Source organism: Arvicola amphibius, chromosome 5 (genome assembly GCF_903992535.2).
Source record: "Arvicola amphibius chromosome 5, mArvAmp1.2, whole genome shotgun sequence".
Lineage (NCBI taxonomy): Eukaryota > Metazoa > Chordata > Mammalia > Rodentia > Cricetidae > Arvicola > Arvicola amphibius.
In genome coordinates this window covers 46659778-46687764 of record NC_052051.1, presented here as the reverse complement: position 1 = coordinate 46687764, position 27987 = coordinate 46659778, and the positions used below count along the sequence as shown (strand labels likewise).

General features: G+C 46.8%; 1 protein-coding gene across 1 annotated transcript; it reads right to left on the bottom strand.

Annotated features, from left to right (window-relative positions):
• On the bottom strand, window positions 1-26945 carry LOC119814967. Its single transcript, XM_038331077.1, has 7 exons — window positions 26740-26945; window positions 18257-18440; window positions 13998-17204; window positions 8780-8941; window positions 6499-6671; window positions 3381-3498; window positions 1-614 (listed from the first exon to the last, which is right to left on the bottom strand). Exons 1-7 carry the CDS (start codon window positions 26943-26945, stop codon window positions 426-428), a joined length of 4239 nt encoding a protein of 1412 aa, XP_038187005.1. The 3' UTR covers window positions 1-425.
• Window positions 26946-27987: the final 1042 nt, after the last annotated feature.

Below are 27987 nucleotides of genomic sequence, written 5' to 3'. Positions count from 1 at the left end.
ATTATCTAAACTGTTGATAAATCTGTGAGCATTAAAAACCACTGAAGATATAACTTAGATGTATGAATACTATGATATGTGAATTAGTAAAGTGGTTTAAAAAACAGAATGAGCAGAACAGAGTGAAAGGATGGATGGGACAAACAGGAAACAAAGGCATGCGTCTCTTCAAGTACCTTCACATTCGTTTTCTGTCTGTGCTGCTCTTTTTAAAATCCCGCTGTTTGTATCACATACAGACAGCGGCATTCCCTGTTAAGTTTCCATCAGTGCCCCATGTTCTTAACCAGGAATGCTGTCAGGGAAGCTCTGTAAAGCACAAGCCCTAGCGGCATATACCTATGCCTCAGATTCCGCCTAAAAGGCATGCTAAGTTACCACAGTACTGGTCAACACAGGCTGATTTGGAGAATATGCCTCAGCTTTTATAATGTGTCTTGAACCAGGGCCACCAATGCTGGGAGGTTCCTCGTGCTTGCTTTTCGTAAGCCCAGCTCATCACAGGTTTTGTCTGAGGCTTCTTGAAGTCGGTGTTGTAATAGTTTCCTCTTCCACTGTGTGCAGAATGCAGCAACCTCCAGCTCCTCTGGATCTGAGGAAGGCCATCTCAAACCCTGCAGGAGTGCAAGGAGAATCAAACTCAGGACTGGGGACCCTGGTGGAGCTTGCTCCTGTGGGGTTCCTTTTAGAGTCATAGCTCTCATTATACAGCATCAAGTATCACGTGTGAAGGGGGCAAGAGACCACCCACCCTGGAAGGAGATGAAAAGTGGAGCAAAGGGCTTTAGATTTATCCTAGTGAAATAAATGTTCTGAGATCATCACCAATTCTTTTACATTCCCTCTCAGCAGTTAAGAACATTTGCTCTTCCTGAGCACCCAGGTCTAATTCCCAGCACCCATATGATAGATCACAACCACCTCTAACTCCTCTTCCAAGGGACCTAGTGTTCTCTTCTGGCTTCCTCAGGCACCAAGCACACATGTGTACACAGACATATATGCAGGCCAGAATACCCACACATATTAAAATACCCACACATATTATCTTTTTCCCTCCCCATCCAATTTTTTCCTCTGCTTGTGTCTTGCACACAAAGAACTGAAACAGGAAACTGAATATGATTTAGTTTACATTACAGATGATCCCTGACTTATGAGTACCGATTTACAGCTTTGAAATATGATTATATCTTAAGCTATATCTATTCTGTGTGAGGGCTTGGAGACAGGACTCAGCAGTTAAGGGCGCTGGCTGGTCTTCTAGAAGACCTGGGTTTGACTCCCAGGATCCACATGCTGGCTCACAGTCACCTGTAGCTCCAGTTCCAGGAGGATCTGACACCCCCCGCTGAAACCACCTCCGAGGGCACTGTATACATGTGGCACTCAGACATACATGCAGGCAAAACATATACATAAAATAAAAACTAAGTAATTTTTAAGAATTAGGTAAACTATTAATGTGTCTTCTATGTTTTTGTTTGTTAGCTTTTTTCCCCTTCTTTTCCCTTTTTGAGACAAGGTCTCATCACTATGAATCCCAGTCTAGCCTCCAACTTCCAATCTTACTTCAGCCTCCCGACTGCTGGGATTACAGGTGTGAGTCACCATGTCCAGCCTGAAATGCATTTATTACTTAACCATATTTTCAACTTGTGGTGGGTTCTTAGGGGCATAACTCCATCAGGAGTCAAGAGGACTCCATACAGTGGAGGTGTTTCATCCCTTCAGAGGACATAGGATTTAAGTTCAGGTCTGAAGGAGAAGCAGCCAGGCCTGGGAAGAAGTGATGAGGGCAGAGGTAGGCCTCACACAGAGGCCCTATGCAATCTCTTATTTGTTTACTTAATCTATTTTTGATTTGGGTTTTGTTTTGCTTTGAGATGGGGTCTCATGTTGCCCAGGCTGACCTCCAGTTTGCTGTGTACCTAAAGGTAATTTTGAACTTCAGATCCTCCTGCACCCACCTCCAGTGTCCTACATCACACCCAGGAGGTGCTCTCTTAGGCATGCCAATAGTGTCCATCAAAAGCTGTTGCTTAAGATGTGGGAAGCCAGAAAAATATTGCTTTCCCCGCAATGAGACAGTCAGTCATTACACAAAACTGCTTTCTTGAATCTATTTGAGAACTGAGTTTGAGGTTCTCCAGCCTTAGATGTACTGGAAAACAGACATCTCTGAGGAGATATTGGAATAGGACTGGTTTGCACAAGACTCAGCCTGTAGGGAGACAGGGCAGCTATGTAATTGAATGTAAGGCTTGGGGGAAAGTTTAAACAGGGCTAAGAATGTAGCTCAGTGGGAGAGTACCTGCCTAGTCTCTTCAGGGCACTGACTTTGACCCCCAGGACTGAGAAATAAAATGAACAAATTGCTAATGTCCAAATTGGATTAGTGTGAGTATAGCGCCCATCCACAAGAAAGGTCCATGTGTCCTCAGAGTTTTCTAAGACCTCACCTGATGCTCCTGAGAAAGGCTCTGGTCGGGATGGGGACTAAGAACACCTCTCTGAGATGCAGGCTTTGGGGAAGGGAGCAACTCCTGTCACATAGGCATGAATCACTGTTGATATGTCCTTTTTATTGAATGGAAGTCTTTGGCTATTGAGGAAAGGACAGTAAACTAAACACAAGGTAAGCCTGAAACCCTCAGTGATTGCAACAATAAAATCCAAATCAGGTTAATGTCTGATGCCTGGAGGACATGAATATATATGTAAATCTTATTTAGCATTTACAAATCTACATGTAATGTCAAGTTTCCAATGGAAAGTTATGAGCCATGCAAACAAAACACTCCCCGTCCATTGTCAAGAAACAACAAAAATCAAATCCCCTAAATCAGCTAGAGTCAGATCTGAGCCTGTTATCAGAGAAGAAAGTAAATATCCCTACAATTAATATCTTCACGACTTTAATTGAAATGTGAGCAAAAATGCACAGGTAAATGATAAATCCTACAAACGAAAAAAAAGAGATCTAGGCCTGGTAGTAAACACTGGCAACCTCAGCACTCAGGAGGCTGAGGTAAAAAGACCCTGTGTTAAAGGTCAGGCTGAGTTATACATTGGGTTTGAAGTCAGCATGCACTATCCATGATCTTATCTCAAAAACAAAAACTGCTTTCGACTAACCAAACAAATAAAGGGAAACCTGAAACAGAAGAAAACGTAGCAAAGGGGTGCGGGACGCTATGGTAGGCTCATCTGCAGGCTGACTATGGCTAAAGAAGGGTTGAAATTAAGGCCAGGCTAACAGAAAACATAAATAAACAGACAGGAAGTGAGGTCACCGGTTTAGAAGGAACAGAGTGGAATAGCTAAGAGGAGGTATCCCGGTGACTGCCTGGCATTTGCTAGGTCCCTGTGGCACTCACCCGAAGACAGGCGGCTTCTGCAGCCCTCACAGCCTTGGAGACGGCCTGGAGGAGTCGCTGGGCATTGTCTAGAAGGAGCTCTTCAGAGGACTTGCTTCTTGCCAGGGAGGCCTTTACCCTGGGAGCGTTGGGAAAGAAATAAGTCTTTAACCCAGGTTAGGAGGCAATTGCCAATAAATACCAGTATTTATAGGGAAGCCCCACACAGAAAGCTGAGATACTTTGGTGGGAACATTCAGGGAAAGGGTGTGTGTGTGTGTGTGTGTGTGTGTGTGCACGTGCATGCACGACAGAGAGCAATGTAAAATGTTTTCCTCAATTGTCAAGCCTGGAGCTAACAGGTTTGGCTATAGCAGCAAACCCTGGAGAACCCCTGTCTTCACCGCCTCAGCCCTGGGTTAGAACTACACACACCACACCCAGTTCTTAGATGGGAATCAAAACTCAAGTCCTCCTCATGCAGGTGTTGTCTCCATAGTCCCAGGGGAAGACTAAATTAAGACTAAAGAGCTTAATTTAGCATTTTTAAATGAAAATTTGGCTTTAATGCCAAGAAAATGTGAGTCATATAGCATTTATAATGACAAAGAAGAGTGTGTGGTTCATGGAAATCACTGAGTAGAGGCAACGGAACAGAAGCCAGCTGCCATCAAAGCATGAAAGAGAATAAGCCCTGCATAGAGCTGTATGCAGGCTGATGTTGGAGGAGCTGCCTCTTCTAGGGCTCACCAGTTCCCAGAAAGAGCAAATGACTTACCTGCAAACATAGCTTCCAAATCCAAAATAATCAGTCCTACACATGCTTAGCCTGCTCATTTGGCCTTGTCCATTCCTTCCCATGAGAACCCAGTGAATGCTTAGCCTGTTTCCCCCTAGCGCTTCCTGCCAGGTGACACAGGGAAGTTGTTTTGTGTCATTCTCCCTGCTTGGCACCATGCGTCTTGTGTCTATGGGGGTGGTCTCATTTTGATGATAAAACAGATTTGTTTGTGGTGGTCATTTTTATATTTATGTCTTATGTAGAAAAAATATTGGCAGCTAATCTTGAGTGCCATGCAGATGACAAAGGAGAAAGATGCCAGCCAGCCACTGAGGAAGCAAGATGTGTAGAAAATGAGGTACTGCCATAGCCATGTGGTAATACAGAGAAATGGGTTAATTTAAGATATAAGAGCTAGCTAGAAATACAATTGAGCCAACAGCCAAACAGTGTTGTAATTAATATAGTTTCTGTGTGATTATTTGGGTCTGGGTGTCTGGAAAACAAAAACACTGTCTCTGTTTACATGAGATGATTATGCATCTGAAATGGTATTTCCTGGAGAGCAGTTGCCAAGTATTATTATTATTTTTTAAAGATATATTTTCATATGTATAAGTATCTTGCCTTCATGTGTACACATGTACCATGTGTGTACCTGGTGTCCATGAAGGCCAGAAGAAGATGCCAATCACCAGGAGATGGAGTTACGGTTGTGCACCACCATGTGGGTGTTGGGAATCAAACCTCTGTTCTCTGAAGAGGAGCCAGTGCTCTTAACCATGGGGCCATCCTACAAGTTGTTCTCTGACTTCCCCATGTTCTCTGGCATGGATGTGCATGCATGTACACTAAATAAACAAATAAATAAGTACATGTAAAAACACTCTAGCTTGAGCAATGTCATTTTTATTTCTCACCATGGGAATGTAATGTAAGAGATTAGCTGCTGCATGAGTCCCTGGCTAACAGATGACGTCCTGCTGGTCGGACCTAGGGTCACGCACTGAGGAAGTGAGTGAGTTTACATCAGAAGTGGGTATTGGCACCACACATCCTGCTCTGAACTCCCTTCTCTGCCCCGGCCTGAGAATCGGCCTGGCTGCAGGATTATGCTGTGAAACCTCCCTCCCCTTCAGAAAGGTGTAGGAAGAGACTCCCCCTTCCTGCCATGTGACCCTCCCATGCTGCTGTCTGTCTGTCCGTAGCACTAAATAAATCTTGCAGGCTCAAGGAATCATGTCTGCCGTGGTGTCCTCTCCCATATCTGAGACATTTCACTCACAACTGACAGCAGGTTTAACAGTCCAGCCTTTCCATATGGAAGACGGTTACCATTGGGAGTTTCTTAGTGTGTCCTGCAGATTCTAATGCTCTCAAGTCGAAATAAAACTTTTATAATTCTGTTATGCTGTGTAATTTATATCAACAGGAGAGCTGTAATAGGGAGACAAGTAATAAAATTGACTCATCTCCAGAATTGAGGCATATTAAATGGCTTGATCTTTTTTTTGGGGGGGTGCTGTGTGAGACAGAGTCTCATGTAGCCCAAGCTGACTTCAACCGCACTGTGTAGCCAAGGATGGCCATGAGCGTCTGCCTTTACCTTCTGAATGCTAGGATTACAGGTGCACACTGTCATTCCCAGTTTATAGGTGAGCTAGCCTCACCACATGCTCCGTACTGGTAAGTTTTTCTCTTTTCACTCACTGTCTTCGCTTGTTTATTGAGATAGGGTCTTTTGTCGCGTGAACTCGACTTGAGCTCACTATGGAGCCAAGGCAGACCTTGAACTCCTGGCCTTCCTGCTTCTACCTTCCAAGTGCTGAGGTTACAGATGTGTGCCCCCATGCCCAAGCCATGACTTGCTACTGACGTACAGTCAGGAGTCAGTGACAGGAATCCATCTGAGAACTATGTTGTTGGGTGATTTCCTCTTGGTGTGACTATCATAGGGTGTACTTCCACAAACTAAGATGGCTGTGCTGTTATCATGTGATTAACCTGTGGAACCAGCATCACATATGCAGTCTTCCACTGTCCAAAATGTCACTGTGCACCATGTTTTAAAAGGTAGTTGGCTTTTTCACTAGATATGATTAACATAAAAACAGGGCTAATTGTCAAAATTTACACGTGGTTACAAAGAAAGGGTGTCAGTCACTTGTGCCAAAGGCTAACTACCCCTGACGTGTTGTGAGCTCAGCCATGCCATAGAGTAAGGGCCTGTGTTCTGCATGGGGGAGGGACCGGTGTAAACTCTAGGAGGGTAAGTCATTAAACATATACAAATAACTCACCCTCCATCCCCACTGGGCCTCACAAAACTTAGCTATTCTCTTGCAAGCTGCTTCCTACCTGGAGATGATGCTGAGCTGGCTGCTCATGGTTTGAATCTGCTCCACCATACACAGAAGCTCGCGGGAGCATGTCTGATCTACGCAGTTCTTAGCAATGATGTGAATGAGTCTGGCCATGTTTCTTCCGGAAGTTGAGATTTTTTTGGCTGAGGCAATGAGCTGATCTTTGGTCTATATTAGAGAAGGAAATGTGAGAAGTAGGCAAACACTGCCTTCATAGGTTTCCCCCCAAAACATCAGGGACAAATTACAATGCTTGCCCTCAGCTTTCTTAGCTCAACTACTTCTGCCTCTGGAAATGAGAATGTTTGAGCCTAAACCACCATTTCCTGAGTCAACTCTAAGGGCTTTCTCTTGCGTTAGAAAGAACCTGACTGAACGAGGAACAATCTTCTTCCTGTGTGGGGGCAGCAGAAGACCAGGACCCAGACTCCTAGGCTCACATATCCCAGGCTGACCTCGAACTCCTGATATAGCTGACAATGGCTTTGGACTTCTGACTTGGGAGTGCTGGGATACCCAGCATGTACCACTGCGCTTGGCTTATGTGGTGCTTGGGGTTAAATCATGGCCTTGTGCATGCTAGGTGAGTGTTCTACCAAATGAGCTCTACCAAATAACCCCAGCCCTAATTAGATATTTTTGTTTCACTCAAGAGCATAATACTCCAGTTATTAAAAAAAAAAAAAAGATTGGTATTAGGATCAGGATGTGAAATTGGGGAACTCGGGTGAATTCTGCATAGCCGCTTCCTACCAGAAGCAAACCCCACTCTTAAAATGGCCCTTGGATTGTACATCTCTCCATAAACACAAGGGACGCAGGGCTTGCAAGTGTCCTAGGTTCTTAGCCACACACCCCTGCAGACACCTGCGTCCTATTTAAATCAGGACACTGGATTTGGAAATACATCCTGGAAAGCCACACCTGTTTGGGTGGCCTTGGGGATCGCTGGTTTAGCCAGACGTTGACTGGCTGGGGGTGCTGGGAGGGGGACCCAACAACGGAAGATTTGAGTCTTGCTGTAATGGAGGCTCTGGATTTGTCCCTGTAGTAATATAGCCAGGGGGGTGTCCTTCCCTTTTCTCCTGAACTCTCTGTCCTGCCCCAGGATAGGAAAGTCAGGTCCCTTGGAGCCATCTGTACCTGGTAGGCCCACACTGGAAGTTTTTTACCTGCCATTTTGTGTCTTCTTTTTGGTCTATGCCCAAAGTAAGAAGATTTCTTCTTTTTTTTTTTAAACTTTTTTTCCCCATTATGACATGTTGACAGCAAACATTTGCCTCAGTTTAATCAAGAAGAGGGTTACAGAGTGAGACTAGGCTCACGGTGGAAGTCAGCCTCTAGAAGCTAGTGGAAAAAGGCCCTTCCCCTCCAGGGATGCCAGCCATAATGGGCTAGCTTTCAAGAGAACTCAGTCCTCTCTGTCATCCTGGGGCGGCCGGGGTGGGGGCATGGAGGCAGGAGCAGCAAGGTGTGCTAACATGTAGACCTGTAATGCCAGCACTCGAGACACTGAGGTAGGAGGACACTGAGTTAAAGGCCTGATGGGTATTGAGACAGTGTTCCAGAGGTCAGCTTTAATAACGGGCTCCTGCAGTGGCTCTGGGGAAAGGGCCCTCACTGCAAATGCTTTGTGCGCTGAGCTTGAAACCCACAAAAACAGAAGGCATTGATGCCACAAAGTTGTCCTCTGACCTCCATAGGCATGTCGTGGGACACCTACCCCTCCCTGGGTCATGCACACATAGCGGAATAATGACACTTAAAAGTAAAATTTAACTCGGGTGGGTGGTGGTGGTGCACATCTTTAATCCCAGCACTCGGGAGGCAGAGGCAAGTGGATCTCTGTGAGTTCAAGGCCAGCCTGGTCTACAAGAGCTAGTTCCAGGACAGGCTCCAAAGCCACAGAAAAACCCTGTCTCAAAAAACCAAAAATAAAAAAAAAAAAAAAGGAAAAAGGAAAAGGAAAATTTAAAAGGTGTAAATAACACTCTTGACTCATTGTTCTGGGGAATGAATGGCTCCTTGAATTTCACTAATTTTACTACATTGAAGACTTGGCAAAATTATCTTCCCCGATATAATTGATGAAAACCATAGTAGCCAAGCCAGAAAGAGGAGGGGAGGAGAGAAGTGAGGTGAATTTTACAGAGATGGGGTACTGACAGCATCTTCAGTGTGCCCCTTCCTTCCAGCCCTGTCTAGGGATGCCAAGACACCACTTCCCCAAGTGGTGCCCAATCACCCACCACCATGACCTGCTGAAGATCAAGTACCAGAACTCGCCCTCTCTTCCTCAAGCTCTGAGCCATCAGGAGCACCTCCTTGGCCATCTCTTGTGTGATCTGGGTGATTCTGTTCTCGCTGTCTGCACCGCCATTGTCTGGAACAGTCTGGTCCATCTGAGCAGGAGGCAGAGAGGGGCTGCCACGCTGGTGCTGAAAGAAGATGGTCAGAGGGTTGGAACAACACAGTTCCTGGCATGGCATTCGGGCTGCTGAACTGCAGTGAGGATGCTTGTGTGTGTGTGTGTGTGTGTGTGTGTGTGTGTGTGTGTGTGTGTGTTCGTACACATGTGGAGGCCAGTGTTCCTCAGGAGATGTCTTCATTGTTTTTTGAGACGGATTCTGCCATTGGACTGGACCAAGGATTTGCCCACTTCTGCCTCCCTCCCACCCCATGCTGGGATTACAAGTGTGTAACACGTCAGTGAACCCAGGTTTTTAACCTGGGAATAGAGTTTAAGTCCTCACACTTGTGCAGTATCTTAGCTAGAGTTTCTATCGCTGTGAAGAGACACCATGATCATAGCAACTCTTATAAAGGAAAACTCAGTTAAAGGAAAACGTTTAACTGAGGTGGTGGCTTACACTTTCAGGGGTTCAATCAGTCCTTTGTCATCATGGTTGGGAGCACGGTGGCTAGGAATATTATAGTATGCTGGCAGGCATGGTGCTGGAGAGGTAGCTGAGATTTCTACATCTTGTACAAGCAACAGGATGTGGTCTGAGATACTGGGCGTGGCTTGGGTATGTATGAGACCTCAAAGCCTGCCTCCATAGTGACACACGCCCACCAACAAGGCCACACCTACTTCAACAAAGCCATACCTCCTAATGGTGCCACTCCCTCTGGGGGCCATTTTCTTTCACACCACCACTAGTAGTAAGTGCTTTATCAACTGAGCCCTCCCCCTCATCCTGTCCCCTCAATTGCTTTTTAAATCATTTTAAAGAAGGCACCAGGGAATCAGGCAGATTTCCTGAGTCCTCAAAGCCCTGGGAAGTCTTCCAAATGTACTATAGGGAAGCAGCAAGGAGAGGCATGATGATCCCCTGAGAGCTTGTACTCCGTTTCCCTGGAATTTGCAGAGACTGAAACATGGCATCCTTGAATCTCAGCCTAGGCGGCATCGTGTATCTCTTTCCTACGACTGCTCAGGCTACAAGGGAGAAGAAAGAACATGTAGCCCCTTGAAGAGAACTTAGGGTTAGGCTGCTGGCAGCCCAGGAAGAAATGAATTAGTGCTTTCTCGGCCTTGGCCAGGGAAGCTGCTCTCTCAGCCTTGGCCAGGGAAGCTGCTCTCTGCAGTTACCATTCCTGACTCATTAACTAGTAAACGTGCTGAGAATTAGTGGCAGGTGAGTGTTCTTCCCTAAATGAGACATCTGAACTGACACCCCACCGAGGCCTAGGAACACTGAGGAAGAGCAGAATAGGAGATGTGGAGGATGGGGAGCTATCAAGGCTGTCTTCTGGACACAGCACAGCCACTGCGCTCATAGACCCACCACAGTTATGATTACCTGTACAAAATCAAGCCAACACGAACGGGTAGCATTTCAGTAGGCAACACTGATGGGATTCAGTTTTGTGTGTTTGTTTGGTTTCGGTTTTGGTTTTTGATTGCTTGTTTTGTTTTTTTTAATCTTTTTAATATACACTGGTGTTTTGCCTGTTTCTATATTCTGTATGATGGTGTCAGATCTCCTGGAACTGGAGTTGCAGACTGTTATGAGCTGCCACGTGGGTGCTGGGAATTGAACCCAGGTTCTCTGGAAGAGCAGCCAGTGTCTTAACCACTGACCAGTCCCTGGTTTTTGTTTTTGTTTTGTTAGGAGAAGGGGCTGGAGAGATGGCTCAGCAGTTAAGAGCATTGGCTATTCTTCCAGGGGACCCAGGGTCAAATCCTAGCACCCATCTGGTAGTTCAGAACCATCTGTAATTTCCTTCCAGGGAATCTGATACCCTTTTCTGGCTCTAGGTCACCGCATGCATGTGGTGCACAGAAATACAGATAAACAAAACCCTCATACACATAAATAAAAACAGGGATCCAGACATAGTGGTGTACACCTTTAATCCCAGTACCGGGGAGCCAAGACTGGCAGATCTCTGTGAGTTCAAAGCTAACCTGGGCTACATAGAGTTCTAGTCTAGCCAGGATTACACAGCGAGACCACAGGTCTGAGACAACTCCAAAAGGGGGTGGGGAGGAGACGAATTGGGAATAGGAGAGGGGACCTGTGAGTCAAATAGGAGGTGATGGTTGGGGATGGAGATGGGGAAGATACATTGTTCACATGTGTAAAACTGTCAACAAAAAATAAAAGATGCTCATCTTCTAAAACGGAGAGTCAGGAATCCTTGGATGTTTCAACTTGAACCCATCCTATTCCAAAGGTCTTCACACTGAATAACTATTTTTTTTTTCTTAAAAACTTGATTTTGGCTTCCTGCTAAGGAAACAGCAGCCCGGACTTCTGAAAAGTCGGCTGGACCTGACTTTTTTAGATGTGGTTTTTCTATCAGATCTTTAGTGGTGCCTTTCCTGTCTTCTTTCTGACTCCAGAATCAAGACAAATTGTGCTACACTGCAAGTGACCCCAATAGCAAAGCATTGAAGATACCCTTGGTTATCTCTTCTCCTCAGATAGGCGCCAAACTCCAGAACTGTGAGCCAATTCAGTTTCTTTTCTTTACAAGTCACCTCATCTGCGGTGCTCTGTAGTAGCCCTGTGGAGTGGGCGAGGACCCTCAGCTAGCGAGTACTAATAAATCGCCTGTCTTTGCTGGGGTTTCTGTATGACGTTTTCAATTAAAGCATCCTCCTGAAAATGAATGATGTCATCTGCTTCAGCAATGGCCCAACTTTAGATCAGGATGTCCCTATGTGCTGGGAGTGGAGGGCAGAGGCCTTTTCTAGAGAGGCTCGCCGGTCAGCCTGCTGGGAGCTGGGAAGGCAGGAGTAGCTGAAAAGAAGGAAGTGATGATGAACTCACTGACCGGGAATTCAGCAGCAGTTACTGAAGACCACGGAGAATGGACATGGCGGTCTGGAGCTAAGAGTGGATGTGGCGGGGTGAATGAGCGTAGCCCCCACACGCTCATGTGTTTGGATATTTGGTGCCCAGTTAGTGGGACTTTTGAGGAAGGGTGAGGAGGTGTGGCCATCTTGGAGGAGGCGTATCACTAGGTGCGTCCCTTTCGCGGTTTCAACAGCCTCCCGCCATTCCCAGGGTGCTCTCTGCGTCCTGCTCGCAGATCAAGATATGAGCTCTCCAAGCCTCCTGCCACCATACCTTCAATTCACCGCCACAGACCTTAAGCCTCTGAAACCATTATTGTCAATTAAACACCTGCTTTTTCAAGCTGACTTGATCATGATGTTTTATCCCAGCAACAGAAATCCCAACTAATATGGAGTGGAAGCTTGGGAAGGGGCTTTGTAACACCTACCAGAGACTTTCAGCATCCAAATCTAGATAGGACTCCAAGCATTTCAACGTGGGCCGAGGATTGTGTGATAGAGACTCCAGACCCAGAGTCTGAAAGCTGGCTGCCCAGCGTCTCCCTACCCTGCGGCCGTGCCTTGCAGCTATGGGAGACACTTCTGATGCACTGACAGAAACCGGAGGCAAGCTGGTGAGTGGGTGGCATCCTTAGTGTGTGCTGACAGCTACAGAGAGATGAGGGCTGGAGAGATGGCTCAGAGGTTAAGAGCACTGACTGTTCTTCCAGAGATCCTGAGTTCAATTCCCAGCAACCACATGGTGGCTCACAGCCATCTATAATGAGATCTGGTGCCCTCTTCTGGCATGCAACCATACATGGAAGGAATGTTGTATACTAAATAAATAAATAAAATATTTTAAAAAAAAAAAGAGATGAGCAGGTGAGCATAGAGCTTGGGAAAATGGTGTCCGTTATTCTCCCTGTTGGGTCACGGAGTCCCCTTGAGTGGAAGTGACATTTTGATGAGGAAAAAAAGCATAGTGTGGCATGGTCAGTTTTCTCTCGGGCAAAGCCCTATGGAGTTTTGGGAGATTGTGCTTAGCCATCCGTAAGGTCACGGTGGGAATACATGGGACGACTTCTCTATTAAATGCTGCATGGTCAGAACACGGTCCAAGAATGGAGTCATGCAAGAGGCATTCTGAGTGCTTGTGAGAGAATGCCGAGAAAACAAGAGTCTTGTGACCTCGGCTTCCTCAAAAACACAGAGTTGTTTTTGGAATGTGCTTCGTGCACCTCCCAGGTGTAGCAGACAGGAGTGAGTTTACTGTAGGTTATCTGTTACAATTGGCTATTGCTGTTTATCTGCTTCTGTGGATAGGTTGTGCCACATGGGGCTTGTCCTTGTGATTGTGTACAGCCCAAACTCACGAGAACTTTCCTCATGTGACCTTTCTTAACCCTCAGAGTACAAACTGTCTGAGGCTCTGAATAAGGCTGGCTACGGCATGAGACTCCAGTCTGCCTCATTTTTAGGCTCTCCTCTCCCAGGTCCCACCTCTAGAGCGGTAAACACTGGATGAAGTGTATCTGCGTAGAAACTACTAGAGTCCTGCTAAGCTGTACTATTGCCTACTGACTCTGGTTATGGTCAGTAGAAATACACACGATCTTTAAGATCCTTAATGCCTAAGTGTCCTCTCTTGCCCTAGAAGGAAGCAGATATGTAGGGGAGGCATTCGACAGACCTAGTATCTTTCTAATAAACCCCTTTACCCCCCACTACAATGATTCTAGTTGTGTTCCTGTCACTTTGGAGCAGGGAGGTGACATCTGTAAAGGTCAAAGTGGATGAAGCAGCCTGAGTACTGGCAGCCATAGGAAAGTTTGTTAAAGCAACAAGGAAAAACTCCAAAAGGCTGATGGAAAGTGTAGGCACTTGCCCTAGGACACATACTAGATGCTAAGGGAAGGGAAGTATTTTTGCAGGGACTCATTCAGCAGCCCTCTAGAGGACTAGAATGCTGGCATCTGAATGGTGCTGAGACTTCTCTCTGATTTTGGTAAGGACATGGCAGAGGTAGCTGCAGGCTAGGGTAGCTGAACCCCAAGCCTAGGCTTTTAGAGGCTGCTCATGCTGCCTGTCCTGTATGAATTATACATGTGGTGTGGGCATTGAGTTTCTGGAATGAGTGAGTGTCTTTGGTTACTAGAAAACAGATGCAGGTGTAGGTAGATGAAAGATGCCACATAGCCTACCATGCTCACGTCTGCGGTGGCAGTTCCGGAGGTGGCTAGCTCATCAGCACAGGTCCCCATTGAGATTTCTGTGATGCCTTTGGGAACAGCATCCTGAAACTCCACACTGCCCCCTGCAGAGGTTTCTATTGCACTTTCTTTACATTGCAGCTGGAGCTGGACGAGAACCTCTCCTGGGGCATTTGCTGGCTCTTCCCCGGGTTTCAGACATTGGACCAGGAGTCTCCAGGCCTCCGTGGGATCACTTTCCAGGGCCTGGAGCTGAGTCACTGCATGGTGGACCTTGGCTGCCCATTCCCACCTAAGCCAGTCCAGCATATGCAACCCCTGCTCCTCCGGGTGTTCTTGGAGCTCAGGGACCCTCTCGGCCACCTCCTTAGTGAGCACGAGAACGTTCTCTAGAGACACAAGAAGGTCTTCCTGGAAGGGTCCAGACTCTTGACTTCCTGCTATAATTCCCTGCACAGCTTGGATAATAGACAGCATCCTTGTCTGGGGGCCCTTGCCAACAGCATCTTGGAACATACACTCATAGACAGCATTGATGCTGCTCAGATGGTTGGTCAGGGCCTTGACTCGCAGGCTGAGTTCCAAGCAGAGAAGCTCAAAGCGTGTGGAGAGGCTGGGACAGGGCTTTGGGGAGGAGACCAAGACGTGTGCCACCTCCAGCAAGGCATCTGTGAGTACATGAACTTCTCGACAAAGGAAGGTGACCTCATCCTTTACCTGTTCATCAGCACACAGAACACGAGACAGCTCAGCAGCCTCTTGTAACCTTTGGGAAACATGCGCTGCCTGCTCTAGCCCTTCCTGCAACCCTTGCTGGCTCTTCACTGCTTGCTGCAGGGGCAGTAGGAACAGACCCTGTCTCCTGCTGAGCCTCCCCATACACTGCATCAGGTCCTGCACAGCCACTGCCCATAGAAGGCACTCATCGTCAACGTTCTCCTCCCTCACCTTGGGGGCTTGGCGACCATCAGAGGACAGAACTTGGTCCAATAGCTGTTTAGCATGGGCCTCTGTTTTTTCCAATCTACCTTGCAGCTCTAAAAGCATTCCCGGGTGCTCCATTGGGCCAGGGCTCTTCTCGGCCAAATTCACAGGACCACTTTTGGCTGCTACTTGAACCATTGAGGCCAAATTCTGCTGAAGTTCCACAAACACTGCTGTGCTCCCCGGTAATTCAGTGGTTGGGCTATGGCAAAAGAGTTGTCGACACAGAGGGTACCAGTCACCAGCCCTGGCTATCAAAGCCTGCCTGGCTTCCCTGGTCCTCCCAGATTGCTGAAAAGCCACTTCCAGAAGTCTGTCACTTCTAATGTTTGTGCTATGGACTTCCTCCCCGGCTAGGTTGATAATCGAAGGTACCACTCTTGAGAATTTGTATAGTCCTGGCATCCTCTCTCGTCCCAGGGGTTCTTCCCTAGCCAGTATGTCTGGGGCTATATTCACAGTGAACTCTGGCTCTGGCATGTTGGTGCATGGTGAAGTCACTACCCGGTGCTCCTGGCTCTCCGCAGTAGTGATGACTTTGCTGACAGCAAGGAATGGAAAGCCCCACCCCTGTTTGCAGGTGTCGGGGACCACCGTGTAGGAAAGCTGTTCTAGTGGTAGGAAAGAGGTGTTCGTGTCATTTCCCCCCAACCCAGGCACCTGCTGGTATTTCAGCGCGGGAGCTGTAGGAGGCTGGCGGCTGGGGAGAGTCAAATAAGGCCATCCCTTGGCAATGTCAAACCTTTGGACTTGGAATCGTAGCGGGCTGAGGATGTCTGGGTGGTTGGTCCCATCCAGCCCCTCGTGGACTTGCTGAGCTGAATAGATGAGGTGTTTTGCCATGGTTAAAAGAGCACCTGTGTCCTGGGTGCTGTCCCCACCTGTGCTGCCTTCAGTGGCTGCAGCCAGCGTCAAGGAAGACTGCGCCAGCTGCTGAACCACGACTCTCATCCCGTTTCGGAAAATGGGATCCGGGTCTTGACCCACGTACCTGTTCATCACCTGCACTATGTGTGTGGCTCTTCCGCGTAAGAACGCCACAGATCTAGAAAACTCTCTGGGTGCTCCGCTCCTCAGAGCCCTTGAGTACAAGTCCAAGTGTTTAGCCATTTCCTGGATGGACAAACTCAGGAATTCAGGAATATCGAGAACGACATCAAAGCATGCCAAGAGGTGTTCCGATTCCCTGGCCCAGGCCTCAAGCAGAGCCTGTAGGGTGTCAGGGCTCCAGTCCAGGCCTTGCGTTTGGGGACTTTGTGAAAACAGTTCCATTGCTTTGACCACAAGCCCCCAAAGACCTGCCACGGCAGCCTCCACGTCTCTGCCAGGTTGCTGTTGGGGGCAACAGACCCAAACCAAGTGTGCCACTCGGATCATTTGCTTGGCTTGGTTGTGAAAAGCATCAAGGAGAAGTCGGAAAGTCTCTGCCAAAGCTTCGCTATTGCACTGGAACCTGATGGTGGAAGTCGCCAAGGCGGCCTGGACCAGCCTCTCTAGAGGACTTTGGGTATCTGTGAACGTGTCCAGAATCTGGCTCAGTAATCCAGCGCGGACTCCCCGAAAGAGAGCATCAGTCGCGGCCCGCACAGCTTCGCATTCTGTCCCTGGGCTGATCTGGGGAGACCCGTGCAGCCTAGGGCAGAGCTGTAGCAGCTGGCGACAATGGGACACTAGGTGCATCCTCTCCCTTGGCGTGGAGCAGGCGGCTAGGTGCAGGCAGTGCCACACCACGGCGACCATTGGCGCATCCAGCAGCTCACCACGCAGGTGGCCCTGCCCAGGCTCCTCCAGGACCTGTTGCAGCTTCTGCAGACGACGTGCCAGTGCGCCATTCTGAGAGCGCGCACCAGGCCCTGCGATGCCGGGCTGCAGTACAGCCAGGAGCTCCCTGAGGCTCTGCCTGGTCAGGGCAAAGATGCGGCGCCGTGAAGCCACCAGCTGCGGCTCGCGCGGGTGCCGGAGGTGGCCGCGGGCGGCTGCGAGCAGCGCTGGGATGCAGCACCCTAGCCGGTGGCGAACTCGACCCAGGCGTTCGTCCCGGGCCCAGCGCGTGGTCAGGCCGCCCAGTCGCAGCAGCGCAGTCGCCAAGTCAGACAGCGAGGCGCGCAGAGAGGTGGAGTCCTCTGCGGCCTCCAGAGCCTCCAGGCACGTCAGGCACCAACCAGCCGCAGGCACCGTCTTCCTCGCCACCGCTGCGTCTTCGAGCAGCAAGACCTGCTGGGGCGGTCACAGGAAAGAGACTTGAAGATGACTGAACATTCTTGGGGCCATGTAGCTTAAGCCTAGGAGACCTTACATTGTCACTTAACCTGAATGTAACCAAACACAGACACCGTCTAGATGACCGGACTAGAGAATGCACACTCCATCCAGTCTTGGAGGTTTGCGGGTGTGCGCATTTCTTTGTAAACCAGAGGTCTGAACTGGCTGCCTTCTCTCCATATTTAGGGGGTGTGGGGTTTACCCTGCACTGTTCAAAGACTGATTATTATTTAGATGAGAAGGATGGGCTGAAGGGCTTCCCTGAGGCAGCTTTTCTAGCCTGACTGCCTCTCACAGACAGCTCCATCCACTCCCTAACCCTGAGGCTGGTACCCAAGCCAAAAGCCTTTCTCTCCTTTTCATTCACCACTAGCAGGTGCCCAAACCCCTCCGGTTCTGCCTCTCACCCTCCCCTACCCCACTGCAATATCCTCCAATAAACCACACTACAGATGTTATACAATGAATAACAACAAAATATTTTGAGGATTTGTAAAAGTAGTAAAAGGGCCGGAGAGATAGATGAGTCAGCAATTAAGTGCACGGGCTACTCTACTAGAGGACCTAGCTTTGATTACCTGCATCCACAAGGGGACGCACAACTGTCTGTAATTCCAACACTAGAATTTCCTAGGCCCTCCTCTGCTCTCCTCTTCCTCAGTCGGTTTACAGACGTGGTGCATAGCTACACATTCAGGCAAATACTCGCAGACATAAAATACAAATAAATAAACTCTCCAAAATAAATTTAAGTTTTGTTTAGAAAGGAATGTGGGTCAGGATGAAAAACTGAGTGTGTCTGGAAACTGAGGGGTTCTACCAGCTCCTGTTACAGCTTCAATTTTAGCCCTTATTAAATCGGTAATGAACCCTGTCAAGGAGCTTGGCAAGCACTTGGGCAGGTTTCAAATTAAGGGACGGCCAGGAGTTCCTGTGAGAACTGCATGACCATGTGTGCTCTCCAGCAATGACCAAGCGGCCAGCCAGCTCTGAGGGAGCCTCACCTTGGCAGTGTCCACCAGGATCTGCTGAGCTGCGGCCACTAGCTCCTCCCAGTGGCGCTGACACTCCGGCTGCACCGGGAGCTTCTGGGTTACCAGCAGGATGTTCCTTGCAGAAAGGATCAGAGACTCCACCACTGGCTTCATTTCCTCCCTAAACCACTCATCCTCAGAGTCTCCTGCCAGCCTGAGTGGACACATTGTACTTAGAATGTTATCACGTTAAACCCAAAGAGTCCAATGAAACGAGTATACACAGAAGGTACAGAGCACCAGGTGGCCATTAAAGTGTACCGTGAGGACTGTGCTTATGAGCCAAGACACACGTTGAGTTTAAAAAACAAAACAAAACAAAAAAACAAAAACAAAAACAAAACTCTCTTCATCCTTTCTTCAGGTGTCTTAGTTATGAATTAGAGTTGTTACTTCAATCTCAGCCTTAACAAACTTCACACGGTAAGGTTAAACAGGTTAATGACAGGCAATCTGGGTAGAGAATTCTGAGTCTCAGGCTTTTCTTTTCAACCGCCTGTATACAACTGATCCAACATCTTCTGTCCTCCAGAGTTTCCGGTAAGAAACCTGAGGCCACTCTATCTTAGCTATTAAAATAAGATAAAGCCACCAAGCTCGGCACGGTGGGGGCACATCTATAACCCCAGCTATTTGGGAGGCAGAGGCAGGAGGATCACAAGCTCTCGGTGCACGTAGACCACATAGTGAGTTTGTGGCCAGCCTGGACAATTTAATGAGAACTTGTTTCCAAGCTTGCAATAAAAAGGCTGGTGATCTAAGTGGGTAATGCAGCATTTGCCTAGACTCGCCAGGTTCTGAGTTCAATCCCCAGTACTGGGGACACAGAACTAAAAAGAAAGAACGCTGCTGTGGCTATGCATGTGGACACAGGATTCCATTTCTCTTGGATAACAACGGGTATATCCAAGAGATATACCCGTTTAACGGTTTTAACTTTTAGAGAATATTTTCTAAAGTAGTTGCAGCATACTATGTTCTAATCAGCAAAGAGAGAGTTCAAGGTCTCACACATTCCCATCAACACTTGAGATTGTTCTTCTTTTGAAACATCCCAAGGGTTAGTGATCGTCAATGGTAAAACATATTCCAGACTTTTCTCGAAGATCAAATGTGGCTTCTGCAGAGTGCTTGGATCAAGTTTTGACACTTTGTGCCATACACCAGTCCCTTTCCTTTGGGGATGAACCTTTCTGCAAGTTGCTATTATTCAGTTATACTATACACAGGAATACAACACTATTTCCACTGTGCCACCAAAGTACCTAGGGTTCAGAAATCAGAACTACCAAGTGGCCATGTGACATGGGCATCGCTTTAAAAAATGAAGCACAATGTGTGGTTTTCAGTTTAACTGACCCTGGGCATTTCACAATAGAAAAATAATAATTTTGCCAGGTGGTGGTGGCACATGCCTTTGATCCCAGCACTCCAGAGGCAGAGGCAGGTGGATCTCTGGGTGTTTGAGGCCAGCCTTGTCTACACAACGAGTTCCAGGACAGGTTCCAAAGCTACAGAAATGCTGTCTCAAGGGAAAAAAATTAATTAGTTAATTAGTTAATTAACTAATTAATTATTACAATAAAAAAGAAGTGTAGCTCTAATTGCTGCGTGGCTTATGGTAAAGACTGAACCACCACTGAGAAATGTGAGCAAGACCATTGATATTCAATGCAACGTGTCGACAAGAGTCCAGGGTGTATGTTTTACACAAGGTTCCATTTTTTTGGTTTTCTTCTTTTAGGCTTTGTGGTGGTTTGAATGAGATTGGTTGCCATAGGTTCATATATTGAAATGCTTAGTCACCATGGCATGGTAAAGATTAAGAGGTGTGGCCATCTTGGAGTAGGTGCGGCCTTGCTGGAGAGAGTGTGTCACTGGGAGTGGGCTTTGAAGTTTCTAAAGCCCATGCCAGGCTGATCGTGTTTTCTCTTTCTCTCCCAGTTGCCTGAGGATCAGGATGCAAAGCTCTCCCTGCTTCTCCAGTGCCATGCTCCCTATTTGCTGCCATGCTCCCTGTGTGCTGGCATGCTCCCTGCCTTAATAATAATGGACTCCAAAACTCTAAATGCTTTCCAATGCATGCCTTGGTCATGGTGTCTCTTCACAGCAAGAGAACACTAAGACTGGCTTGTTGTTAGTCAAAGCAACATGAGTGTGCCTCTGCCATGACTCTTGTGTCTCCTTCCATGTGGGTCCTCAGGTCATTGGGTGTGCTGCCTAATTTATGTCAACCTGAAACAAGCTAGAATCAACTAGAAAGAGGGAACCAGGATTGGGAAAGTGCCTCCATTAGATTGGCCTGTACACAAGCCTGTGGGGCATGTTCTTGATTTATACTGGTTGTGGGAGAGCACAGCTCACTGTGAGCAGTGCCACTACTGGGCAGGTGGTCCTGGGTTGTATAAGAAAGCAGGCTGAACAAGGTATGGAGAGCAAGCACATAAGAAGCATTCCTCCACGGTTCCTGCCTCTGCTCCGGCTTTGGATTTCCCTGATGAAGGACTGTATCCTCCAGACAAGTAAACCCTTCCCTCCCAGGTCTGCTTTAGGTCATGGTGTTTTTACCACAGCAACAGGAATCTATGACGTCATGCTTAACAACAAATGCTTCCTCCAGCTGAGCCAGCTCACCAGCCCCTATTTCTTATTGATGAGAAAATGGGTGTTGGTGATTATACTTGGGTGAATCAAAAGCATCTCTGTTTACACTGCCTGAGCAAAAAGATTGTGTGGTAGCATTATGTGTAGAGATCATAAAGGTGTAAGAAGTGTAAAATGTTTATAACAATCCAGAGACAAAAAGACAAATAATAGTAACAAACAATAAAAACCACGTCTGTATCTATGGATACATCTATAAAACAACTAATTATACATTTTTGTGAAGTGGACCATACTGCATGCACCAGCAATTGTCCATTTGTACAACTGCATTTATTTTATATCGCCCATGATGTTAAACGCGAAAGGAGCTATGATTCTGTAATTTCCATCAGTGATGTACTTCCAGGCGCTGTAAACAACCGTCAGCACACCTCCATTAAAAAGTGTTTCCCAGTCTCTGGCTACTCTTCTCTATTTAATAGAGTCCTCCGAAGAGAAGCTTGTTTAGTCCTTTCATGAGTCAAGCTTCCAGTTTTACATTTGGAAATCTGTACTTAACCCAAGATCTCAAAGACTCAGATCCCTCTGTTTCTTTATGAATCATTTATAAGATTAAGAGCTATAGTTAGACATTTGATAGATTTTGAATTGATCTTCTTATACAGTTCCACATTTACTTTTGCACACAAATAGCTAAGTACTCTCTCTGTGTCCTTTGAATTGGTGTGCACACCTATATGTGTGCTTCTGAATCTCTTCTTGTGTTGTTTTTTTTTTTTGTTTTTGTTTTTTGGGTTTTTTTTTTTTTTTTTTTGATTTAACTTTTCGAGACAGAGTTTATCTGCATAATAGAGCCCTGAGCCCTGGCTGTTCTGGAACTCACTTTGTAGATCAGGCTGACCTTGACCTCACAGAGATTCACCTGCCTGTGCCTCCTGAGTGCTGGGATTAAAGGCATGCTCCACTACCATCAGGCAAATTCTCTGTTCTTAGATTGGAAGCATAAACAACATTTACCCCAGTTTTGATCCATGAGTTGTTTTTAAGTTGATCCGTGATCCCACTTAAAATCCTAGCAGCCTTTCCCCCCTCCCCCAAATGGAAATTACTAAGCACATTCTCAAGTTCACAAAGGTATGCAAAGGCCTTACAGTAAATATCTTTTAAAAAGAAGAAAACTGTGGAGGCTGTACACCAAGTGACTTCAAGACCCTCCATAGGGCTGGAGAGATGGCTCAGAGGTTAAGAGCATTGCCTGCTCCTTCAAAGGTCCTGAGTTCAATTCCCAGCAACCACATGGTGGCTCACAGACATCTGTAATGGGGTCTGGTGCCCTCTTCTGGCCTGTGGGCATACACACAGACAGAACATTATGTACATAATAAATATTTTTTTTTAAAAAAAAAAAAAGACCCACCGCCGGGCGGTGGTGGCGCACGCCTTTAATCCCAGCACTCGGGAGGCAGAGGCAGGCGGATCTCTGTGAGTTCGAGGCCAGCCTGGTCTACAAGAGCTAGTTCCAGGACAGGCCCTAAAAAAGCTGCAGAGAAACCCTGTCTCGAAAAACCAGAAAAAGAAAAAAGAAAAAAAAAAAAAGACCCACCTTTAATCCCAGCATGTGGGAGGCAGAGGCAGGTGGATCTCTGTGAGTTCGAGGCCAGCCTGGTCTACAAGAGCTAGTTCCAGGACAGGCTCCAAAGCAACACAGAGAAACCTTGTCTCGAAAACCAAAAAAAAAAAAAAAAAAAAAGACCCACCATAAAGCCACCATGTTGAAGATGAGCAGCTGTCCATGTTAACACAGACATGTGGGATGAACACTCCAGACAGAACTGGGCGGTGGTAGCCCATGCCTCTAATCGCAGCACTGATCTCTGAGTTCAAAGCCAACCTGGTTTCCAAGACAGCCAAGGCTACACAGAGAAACCCTGTCTCAAAAAACAAAAACAAACAGAAAAGCTCCAGGCAGAGGCCTGTGCACACGATCTGCTGATCCTGACAGAGGTACTGAGGCACCTGAATGGAGAAAGGATAATTCCGGAAGCAGGGTATCCTGCACCTCCATCACATTAGCTTCTGCACTCAAATAAGCTCCAGATCAAAATGCGAGCATGTGAAACCACAAAATTCCTGGGGGAGAACAGGAGAAATTTGGGGTTTTGGTCAGACTCAGAGAGATCCCCTGCCTCTGACTCCCTAGTGCTGGGACCAAAGATGTGTACCACCACACCTGGCTAGAGTAAGGTTTTATGGTTGTGAGTTAGGCAAACATTCTTTACCTACAATACCAAAGAGAGAAAGAGAGAGAGAGAAAGAGAGAGAGAGAGAGAGAGAGAGAGAGAGAGAGAGAGAGAGAGAGAGAGAGAGAGAGAAAGACAAAAATTATTGTGAAGTTGGTTGGTTCACCAAAACCAAGAATTTCTGGCTTATGAAAGACATTGTTAAGTTAGTAAAGAGACAAGGTACAGACCAAGAGAAAATTTGTGAAGATATTGGATAAACCACATAAGCTAACAAATAAGCAAGCATAGACTGTATAGCCAGAATATATAAGCAGGCTTGTGGGCAGTATTATTTTCTTTCTTTTTCTCAATCATATTTCCTAAATGTTCATCATATGTGTCTAAGCAAGGGGAAACATATCCCTGTGCCAGCCTCTTCTCACTGGTACACGCTGACAGACATCAGCTGAGGTGGCAGGTTCTGGCCCCCCGAGAGCCTGCCCAGCAAAAGAAGGCAGGAACTTGCTGCTGGCCCGACACTTAGTGGGTGTGCTGCTGGCCTCCATTTGGCCTTCTCTGGAAACGGCTCAGGGATGGTGGAGCCAAACTCAAGTCCAAATGTTTATTATTACAGTTCTGCTTGGATAAGGAGGGCTGGACTGTTTCCCATGGTCATGAACACTGATGATAATTGTCTGTATAAATAATTTATCTTGCCAGGAACAGACAATGGAGCAAAGGCATTTATCCTGCAGTGAACACAAACAATATTTAGCCTCTCTCAAAACTGACTGTACTTTTTGGATTAAAATATGCATTGTCAGAAATTCAAAATCTACAAAGAAGTATTAAGTTGGTGTAAAATTGCTCTGTTACTAAATTCCTACATAGTTTATTTTATGAATGTGTATAGATGTTATTACATGGGTTCTGAGACCTGAACTCAAGTTCAGGATTGAGCAGCAAGTACTCTTAAGTGCTCGGCCATCTCTCCAGCTCCTGTACATAATTTATAACAAATATTTTGCATTATTTCTCACTGTAGTTTTCCTTTTTACCTTCCTAGAGCCACATGATCTTTAGGCCTTGCCCCAACTCCATAGCTGTGAGGGCTAATTTTGCACACCTGGGAAGAGGGACCTGGGCTGAAGAATTGCCTTCATCAGATTGGCCTGTAGACAGGCCTATGGGGACATTTTCTTTATTGATAATTGACACAGTTGGGCCCAACCTACTGTGGGCGGTACCACTCATGGGCAGGTGAGCCTGGACTAGTCAAGAAATGTAGCTGAGCAGTCAAAGGAGCGGCCCACAAGCAGTGCCACTCCGTGGCTTTTTCTGTAGTTCCTGCCTCCAAGTTCCTTCCTTGAGTTTCTCCCTCTAAGATGATGTTAAGCTGAGTAGACCCTTTCCTCCTCCAAGTTGCTGTTGGCCAGTGTTCTGTTACAGCAACAGAGAAGCAAACTAAAACAATCTATATCCATTCTTATACTAATTTATTTTCCACACATCTTTCAGAAAGCATTTTTTTTTTTTTTTTTTTGAAGCAGGGTCTCATGTAGCTCAGTCTGGATTCAAACTGACTTTGTAGCTGTGGTGGCTTGAATAAGAATGGCCCCCCATGGGCTGGAGAGATGGCTCAGTGGTTAAGAGCACTGCCTGCCCTTCTAAAGGTCCTGAGTTCAATTCTCACCAATCACATGGTGGCTCACAACCATCTGTAATGAGATCTGGTGCCCTCTTCTGGCCTGCGGGCATACACACAGACAGAACACTATATAAACAATAATGGCCCCCACAGGCTCATGCATTTGAAAGCTCAGTCACTAGAGAGTAGTGCTATTTGAAAGGCTTGGAAGAATTAGGAGTTAATGGACTTGTTTCAAAGAGCCCATTCCAAGCCCAGTCTCCCTCTCCATATGGATCAGGATGCAGAACTCTCAGCTACGTCTCCATGTCTGCCCGCATGCTGCTATACTCCCTGTCATGATGATAATGGACTGAACCTCTGAAACTGTAAGAGTGCCCACAATTAAATGATTTCTCTTATGAGAGTTATCTTGGTTATGGATTGTCGGAGCCATTATGGAGCTAGCATGAAACCTGGCACCAGGGAAATTCCCAGGAATCCACAAGGATGACCCCAGCTAAGACCCTAAGCAATAGTGGAGGAGGTACCTAAACTGGCCTTGCCCTGTAATCAGATTGATGACTCCCTTAATTGTCATCATAGAAACTTCATCCAGCAACTGATGGAAGCAGATGCCGAGATCCACAGAGTAGCCTGAGCTTCTCAAGACCAGTTGAAGAGAGGGACGAGCAACAATATGAGCAAAGGGGTCAAGACCATGATGGAGATACCGGTAGAAACAGCTGACTTGAGCTAGTCGGACCTCACTGACTCTGGACTGACAGCAGGGGAACCTGCATAGGACCAAATTATGCCCTCTGAATGTGGGTAACAGTTGTGTAGCTTGGGCAGTCTGTGGGGTCCCTGGTAGTGGGACCAGGATTTATCCCTAGTGCTTGAACTGGCATTTTGGATTCCATTCTTGCTGTGGGACAATGATCTTGTACCCTGTAAAAATTTGTCAGTTGTATTTCTTTAGTAAAACATTGATTGCCAGTAGCTAGGCAGGAAGTATAGGTGGGGTGATGAGAACAGGAGAATTCTGGGAAGAGGAAAGTCACAGTCTGCAGTCGTGACCCAGAAGCAGAGGAAGCAAGATGAGAATGCCTCTCTGATAAAAGGTACCAAGCCACATGGCTGACACAGATAAGAATTACAGGTTAATATAGGATGTAAGAGTTAATAAGAAGCCGGGCGGTGGTGACGCATGCCTTTAATCCCAGCACTCAGGAGGCAGAGGCAGGCGGATCTCTGTGAGTTCGAGGCCAGCCTGGTCTACAAGAGCTAGTTCCAGGACAGGCTCTAAAAAAGCTGCAGAGAAACCCTGTCTCGAAAAACCAAAAAAAGAAAAAAAAAAGAGTTAATAAGAAGCCTGAGCTAATAGGCCAACCAGTTTACGATTAATGCAGACCTCTGTGTGTTTCTTTGGGACTGAATGGCTGCAGGACTGGGCAGGACAGAAACTTCTGTCAATGCATTCTGTTTGGAGGGATACCTTACTCAGCCTACATATAGGGGGTAGGGCCTTGGTCCTGCCTTAAAGTGATGTGTCAGACTTTGTTGACTCCCCATGAGGAATGGATAGGGGTGGGGTTCAGGGAAGGTGAGGGGAGTGGGAGGAAGGGAGGGAGTGGAAACTGGGATTGGTATGTAAAATGAGAAAAGTTAATTTAAAAAAATTAATTACGAAAAGGGTTGTCTTGGTCATGGTATCTCCTCACAGCTATAGAATAGTGACTAAGACAGTAGCCAAGGAAAGCTTTAAACTTCTGGCCCTCCACATTCCACCTCCTGAGTTCTGGGATTACGGGTGCACGCCACCACATCCAGCTTAAGCAGTGCTGGGGATGAAACCCAGAGCTTCTTGTATGCTAGGTACTGAGCTACATGTACCAGGCCCCAAAGCGCTGAAGAATATAACCGGGTTCTATTTGTATGCTGCATCGTCTGCCAGGCCGTCAGGGCAAGGGGCTTAAGTTCCTTGGAGATATTACCTGCTGGCAGCGTGCACAAATGCCTCACTTGCATTGGCCAGTTCCTCTGCCACCTTCTGCAAGGAGGCAAGTGCTTCTCTCTGTACCTCTTTCCTCTCCACTGAGATGAGCAGCTGACAAAGCCGGGCCGCCATGGGTGTGATGATCTGCTCCATGGCCCTGTTCTGTATCCTAGGCCCAAAGTCATCCCAGAAGAAAGAGTCCATCTTCCCGAGTCTGTGAACAGAAACGAGGATACCACCAGCTCATGTTCAGTGCTCTCTCTCTCTCTCTCTCTCTCTCTCTCTTTCACACACACACACACACACACACACACACACACATATAAAGGGAAAAATTTATAAAATAGTAAAGGGATATTTAGGATTTATGCTAAAGCCCTTACACATACACAATAGGTTGTGGTCTAGCAGAAACATATGAAGGGGGTGGGGACACGTAAGTCAGGTCCCGAGGAAGACAAGAATGAAAAGTAGACTCACCAACCACAAAGTAGAAATGGTTAAGAAATGATTTAAGAAATGGTTAATGGCGATCCAGTGCTGGGATTTGTTGTGGACTATTATTTGAATTGGATAGAGATGTGTTACATTTGTTTATGCTGCCTTTGTGAGTGATGTGAAGACATGTTACATTCGTTCTTGCTGCATTTGTTTAACTATGTAAAGATGTGTGGCATTTGTTTCACCCTGTCTGCTTAAGGCACCGGAATGGTCTAATAAAAATCAAAACAGTCAGGAGCTAGGCAGGAGAGGTATAGGCAGGAATGGAGGGCAGACAGAGTAAATAGGAGGAGAAATTTAACCTAAGAAATATGAGAGAAGAGAGGAGAGAACAAGGGACATGCCTGGGACCAGTCAGGCATCCCCGCCCCCCAGCAGACAGAGTAGGGCATAAAGAAAGAAAGGTAAAAAGTCCTGAGGCAAAATGCAGATTAAGAGAACCAGGTTAAAATAAGAGCTAAGATATGGATGGCTGAGCATTCATAACTAATAGTAAAATCTCCGAGTCATGATTTGGGAGCTGGTTGGTGATCCAAAAGAAGAAGCTTGCTACAGGGATTCTATAATTTATCCAATCTTATTCTCTCATTCAAAATATCCCCCCAAATGGAGATTAAAAGAAGATGACTCAGGTTGCAGATGGTTCAATGGTTCAAAGCACTTCTTGCTCTTACTAAGGGCCTAAATTCAGCTCCGAGAAACCACAGCAAGCAGCTCACAATTACTTCTAACTCTTGATCAAGGG

Coding starts and splice junctions, on each gene's coding strand:
- LOC119814967 (XM_038331077.1), bottom strand. CDS start 26,945: ATGGACTCTTTCTTCTGGGATGACTTTGGGCCTAGGATACAGAACAGG. Junction 18,441..26,739: donor TTTGTGCACGCTGCCAGCAG/GTAATATCTCCA, acceptor GTGTCCACTCAG/GCTGGCAGGAGACTCTGAGG. Junction 3,499..6,498: donor CAGCTCAGCATCATCTCCAG/GTAGGAAGCAGC, acceptor CAACGCTCCCAG/GGTAAAGGCCTCCCTGGCAA.